A 6,199-nucleotide genomic window follows, 5' to 3' on the forward strand; every position below is an offset into this window, starting at 1 on the left:
TTGTATATATATATATTGCCATCGTGAATTTATTTCTCAGCATACACAAAAGATAGCAATTGAAGTATTTGGGGCTGATGGGGAATATCAGAATTTTGGTGGCAAAATGTTCCTTTAGAATTCCCAATCAGACATAAGATATTTTACTAATTTTGTTTGAATGACAGCTTTGTTTTACTTGTCATCTTTAGATGTAATTCTGTTTATTTATTTGTTTGTTTATTTTTGAGACAGAGTCTTGCTCTGTCGCCCAGGCTGGAGTGCAGTGGCGCAATCTCAGCTCACTGCAACCTCTGCCTCCCAGGTTTGAGCGATTCTCATGCCTCAGCCTCTCAAGTAGCAGGAATTACAGGTGTGCACCACCACACCTGGCTAATTTTTGTGTTTTTAGTAGAGACAGGGTTTCACCATGTTGGCCAGGCTAGTCTCGAACTCCTGGCCTCAAATGATTTGCCTGCCTCAGCCTCCCAAAGTGCTGGGATTACAGGCGTGAGCCACTGAGTCTGGCCACAAGATGTAATTCTCTTTAAATATCCATTTTAAGTGTCAGTGTCTTTATAACTGTGCTATTCACAAGATTTTTTACAGTGTGTGCATGTAATTTCTTTGGTTGGTATCAGGGTAATGCTGATCTTGTAGAATGAGTTGAAGTGTTCACTCCTATTTTCTGAGTTTGTGCAGAATTGGCATTATTTCTTTATGTTTTTGATAGAGGGTTTTACCTATAAATTCAACTTCTTTGTTATATATAGGACTATTTGTGTTATCTGTTTCCTCCTAGGTGAGCTTTGGTGGTTTGTGTGTTTCAAGGAATTTGTCTATTTCATCTTAAGTTGTCAATTTGGCATAGAGTTGCTCATAGTATTCCCTTATCATATTTTACAATATGTACTAAAAATAATTGATATAGTATCCTACAAGCACAGTGGGTCTGATGGAAGGGGAAAATGTAGAGTTGCATGTTGAATGCTGTCTTGCAATTGTGAGTGCATTTCTGAGACTGTACTAGCTATTTGATCTGAGACAAAGGGGGCCATCAAGATGGGCCTGGGGTGGGGGCCAGGCCCGTGGACTCTGGGGGACCTAGGGGGCTGAGGGCAGCCTGTGTAGCAGCAGGGGTAATATCAGAGTTAAAGCTCAGACCTCTCACAAGGCAAGGCCTGTCCTGCAAATCCTGATTTGTGCCTTCTTCAAAAAAAAAATCTCCCCCACATATGGCCAGCTTCCATGGCTTGACTGGCCTTTCTGCTCACCTGCAGGGGAACCTGATCTCTCGGACAAGGACCGCAAGGACCTGGAGGGCCGGCTGAAGGCTCGCGAGGACCTGCTGCTCCCCATCTACCACCAGGTGGCGGTGCAGTTCGCCGACTTCCACGACACGCCCGGCCGGATGCTGGAGAAGGGCGTCATATCTGTGAGAGCCACAGCTGCTGTGTAGGGTGCAAAGAGCCCACCCTGTTTTCCAAAACATGGAGGACATTTGGGCTCGGGGGCGGGGAGGGCAGCGGTGGTTGGGATGGGTCAAATGCTGCAGGAGGTGGGAGTCACCTGGGAACTTTAAAATAATCCCGATCCCCAGGTGGCACTGCAGACCAATGAAATCCAAACACCTGGATGGAAGCCAGGCAGTCGTAATTTTTAAAGATCCCCAAGAGATTCTAATAAGCAGCAAAGTTCAGGGACCACTAGTGTGATGGCTCGGTCAGTTTGGACCTGGACCAGGGGTAGAAACCATTGTTCCTGTCCAGCATTCACCTCACCCCTCACCATTGCAAGGACTCCCACAGTCACCTCCTACCCATGTCCAGTGCTCATTGGTTCTCTTGCTGCATTGTTCTCCCTCCCAGCTGACTCATGCCTCACACGAGCCTGTGTTTGTATCGGCTGAGGTAGAGGTGGGTGCTGGGTTTTTATGGGAGACATTTTTTCACTTATGGCCAATCTGGAGTCCTGGTGACGTCCTGGCTCTGAGCAGGTGCCTTCCCCTCCCTGAGCCTCAGCTTGCTTGCCTGGGATGATCTGGGAATGATCTCAGAGCCTGGGCCCAGCCCCGGGCAGCCACTGTCATGGGTGTGGTCAGAGCCAGTGTCCCGTCTCCTCCTTCCCTTTCTGGGGATTCAAGCCTAGCTCGTCCACAGGACATCCTGGAGTGGAAGACCGCACGCACCTTCCTGTATTGGCGTCTGCGCCGCCTCCTCCTGGAGGACCAGGTCAAGCAGGAGATCCTGCAGGCCAGCGGGGAGCTGAGTCACGTGCACATCCAGTCCATGCTACGCCGTTGGTTCGTGGAGACGGAGGGGGCCGTCAAGGTGGGCCTGGGGTGAGAACGAGGCCGGTGGGCACAGGGGGTGCTGGGGGCTGAGGCAGCCGGACCACAGCTGGGTCCCTCTCTGAGGCATCCTCTGCCCCCTCCCCAGGCCTACTTGTGGGACAACAACCAGGTGGTTGTGCAGTGGCTGGAACAGCACTGGCAGGCGGGTGATGGCCCACGCTCCACCATCCGAGAGAACATCACGTACCTGAAGCATGACTCTGTCCTCAAGACCATCCGAGGGTGAGTGGCCACCACACCTGCTTCCCAGCCTCCCGTCAAGGACCCAAGCCAGGATTGACTCCCAGCTGCCCGACTCCCAATGCAGCCACTTGAACCCCCCACACTGTGAAGTCTGGGGTGGCCCCCACCCCCTCCCCATCCCCAGCAAAGAGACTACACTCCCTAGTGCCCGGTCTCCCAGCACAGTGGCTGGGGTGGGGCAGAGGGCCCAGGGGAGCTATGAAGGCCGTGTGAGATGCTTCCAACTCATGAACGTTGCTGGAATATGGACTTGTCCAAAGTCACAGCTGGAGCAGGGTTGGTCACAGAACCCACATTTGGAACCGCTAGCCTTCAGGCTGCTGGCTTCCATGCCAGTGTTGGCCTTTCCAGAGGGTCCCCTCCCCCAATTGCCACGGGGTTACCCCGTGAAGGAGGGAGTCGAGCATAGGGGACCCCATTTTGGGGATGAAGCTGAGACTCAGGGCAGTGTCTTGTCTCAGGTCATGTCACACAGCAGTGACCAGTAGGGACGGTGGTGCCTCAAGGCATTCTGAACTTCAGGTCACAGCCCCTCCTGCTGCACAGGACCATCACCCCCGTGGGGACCACAGCAGGGACTCCAGAGCTCTGGGTTCTGGGGTGTGGCCCCACACAAGGACAAGGACTCTGCCACCCTTGGGGCCACTGAAAAAGTGGCTGGAGTGACCCCAGCCCTCCTTTCACCTCCCCCACAGCCTGGTTGAAGAAAACCCCGAGGTGGCCGTGGACTGTGTGATATACCTGAGCCAGCACATCAGCCCAGCTGAGCGGGCGCAGGTTGTTCACCTGCTGTCTACCATGGACAGCCCGGCCTCCACCTGACCCTGGCCCACCCGGCCACTCCCGGGACCATGGCCAAAGGAACCACCCAGACCCACCACCCATACACCCTCAGCAGACCTTGAAGACTTGCTTTTAAAAAAAGAAAATCCTGGGCACTTCTGCAGGGCTGCTGGTTCCGAGCTGACACCTGTCTCAATAAAAGGCCCAGGAGTGCCTCTTCCAAACAGAAACAGCCTCCTCTCCATAGCTTGGAAGTTTATTTTGTTTTGTCTCTGAAGACAGCATTTTTATTGCACCACTAAATCTAATCAAACTAAAACATCCCTGTTTCCTTTTGCAAAACAGTGCCTGGCATGTGGGATCCAGGTGTTCTTTAGGCTCCTTGGATATCACATCATGAAATCTTTTATTTTTTTACTCTGAGACCAGCACTAGATGTAAGCATCTCATATATTTCAGCCAAATAAATGGGCCAAGGAAAAAAAAATATATATATAGACAGGACTAGAGAAAACCTATTTTTGTAATGATGTTTCTTTGGATACTGTCTAGTCACCCAGGAAAATGTATGGATGAATTTTTTTTTTTTTTTTGAGACAAAGTCTCACTGTGTCACCCAGGCTGGAGTGCAGTGGCATGATCTCACTGCAACCTCCATCTCTTGTCTCAGCCTCCTAGATAACTGGGATTACAGGTGCCCACCACCACGCCCAGCTAATTTTTGTATTTTTGGTAGAGACAGAGTTTCACCATGTTGGTCAGGCTGGTCTCGAACTCTTGACTTCAGGTAATCCACCCACCTTGGCCTCCCAAAGTGCTGGGATTACAGGCATGAGTCACCATCTTCAGCCAGATGATTTTTTTATTGAGAGAATGAAATGGTATTTTGTTCCCCAAATGGCACTAGTGAATCACTAAGAGGGTCCCACTGATAGGCCATGTTTAGCACTGGTTGCCAGGGATTCTCTTTTTGAGAGAGGGAAAGCAAAATGAATGGAAGTGCCCAGCTGGAGGTTTCAGGGCTTCTGGAGGATGCTCTCGCATAGCTCGAGGTCCTCTGCCTGCCTTTTCCCTCCAAGGAAAATGAGGACTGCCCCTTCCCCTGCAGGATTGGCCCCCAGTCTGCGCCTGCACCCTCCTCTTGCCCAAGTGGGGAGCACAGAGGCAGAGAGGAATACCTTACCACACCCACGGCCCAGTTTGCTCACGAGCGTCACCTCTGTGACAGTCACCACTGCTCCCTTGCAGGGCCACTTGAGTCACTATTGCTCCCTCGCCTGCTGGCTTGATGAGCACGGATGGTGGGATCTGACCCCGAGGGGCAGAGCTGTCGGTGACTAAGGACTGGACTGTGGTGACCATGCCGCTTTGCTCAGGGAGGACATTGCAATGAACCCAGCAGCTCCTGGCTCTGCAGGCGGCACAGCCTGGGGCCCTGCGATCCTCTGGTTTCTCCCACTGGGGCGGAGTCGGCAGGGGAGGGAGCTGGCCACAACCCACTGCTCTGATGGGCGGTTTGTCCGAGGATGCTGAATGTGATGCTTGATCAATGTGGAAGCCCATGAGGTTGCCCAGGGAAGCCTCCAAAAGCTGGGATGCTTGAGGGTATCCAAGTTGAAAAGACAAAATCTGACCATCAGCCAGTGACAGTCCTGGCAAATGAAGGTGGGGCGGGGCAGTGAGGGGTGGGAGAAGGTGAATTATTCATTATTCCACCCCGGGGTTTGCTGGGGTGGGGGGAAGAATCGATGCTGCTTTGGGAACTGAAGGTTTTTCTGTTGGGAAGGCCTTCTTGGTTTTGGAGAGAAAGACAAGTTATGAGTTAGCTGCTACCCTGGAACTGTGGGCAGAAAGCCTACTAGGAAATGTGCAGAATAAACTATTTTTTGAAGGAAACACTTTGGCCTTGACTTTATTATCTGGATTGGAGAAGGCAGGTTGCCTCCAGGGGCAAAGGTAGGTGTTCACCTTTGCATCCTCCATTCTTGACACCATAGCTGAGACCTTGAGTGAGTTCCCATCACAGGGGCAGATGGGGATGCAGTGAAGGGAGCTGAAGGCTGAACTGAATTGGACAAAGTCATCCCTTTTTGAAAGCACTGGGGAAAAAATGTTTTAGAAAATTATATGCAAGCCTAGTCTATACCACAGGCAAAAAGGGAGCTTCTCTGGAAGACGGGGTGCGGGGCTTGGCCCAGGCACTTCATGTGTGAGTTCCATTCCTTTCCACCACCTTGATCCACCCCTGTTGTGCAGATGAGGAAGCTGAGGCACAGAGAGGTGAAGACATTTGTCCATGGTTATGCAGGGACGGAATCAAGCCTGGTTGGCTCCAGAACCCAGCCCTTTCCTTTTATGACCTAGGTCCTTGGTGGGCAGGCTTAAGCCACACTTAGGAGTTGGTTGTACATGGACTCAAACTGCAGAAGAACCCCTCTACCCGCCCCCCACCGTGGCTTCTCAGCACACACAGACTATTCAATTTTGTCTCCAAAACACGTAACAACTGTTACCTTGATCCTGCCTGACACCTTTTCCAGGCATTTCCCCCTCACCAGGGATGGGCCAATCAGAGTTCTCCATTCCCCCTGACAGTGACTGACGCAGGTATGGGCGTGTATCCCCAGTAGAGCCGATCAGAATTCTTTAGGGATGGGTGACAGTGCTGATGTGGAGAGAACCTACCAATGCAGGGGGAAGCCAAGCCCAGAGATAGAGGGGGAGACCCAGTCCTGTTGGTGGTACTTGGATGCCTGGATCAAGCCATGCCTGAAGTCAGTAGCCCAGTCCCAGGAACCTATCTATGGTTTTGTTGTTGTTGTTGTTGTTTTTTAAATGCTT

General features: G+C 51.8%; 1 protein-coding gene across 2 annotated transcripts in view; it reads left to right on the top strand.

Annotated features, from left to right (window-relative positions):
• ACACB (acetyl-CoA carboxylase beta) overlaps positions 1–5,254 on the top strand; it is a 157,923-nt gene extending 152,669 nt beyond the window's left edge. For both annotated transcript variants that reach the window (XM_030821335.1, XM_030821336.1), the window contains 4 exons: positions 1,260–1,414; positions 2,139–2,309; positions 2,418–2,554; positions 3,271–5,254. In XM_030821335.1, coding sequence (XP_030677195.1) covers positions 1,260–1,414; positions 2,139–2,309; positions 2,418–2,554; positions 3,271–3,397 — 590 coding nt within the window. In that variant the 3' untranslated portion in view covers positions 3,398–5,254. The remainder of the gene's footprint in view (positions 1–1,259; positions 1,415–2,138; positions 2,310–2,417; positions 2,555–3,270) is intronic.
• The last annotated feature ends 945 nt before the right edge of the window (positions 5,255–6,199 follow it).

The sequence above is a fragment of the Nomascus leucogenys genome, chromosome 10 (assembly GCF_006542625.1).
Source record: "Nomascus leucogenys isolate Asia chromosome 10, Asia_NLE_v1, whole genome shotgun sequence".
NCBI classification, from domain to species: Eukaryota; Metazoa; Chordata; class Mammalia; order Primates; family Hylobatidae; genus Nomascus; species Nomascus leucogenys.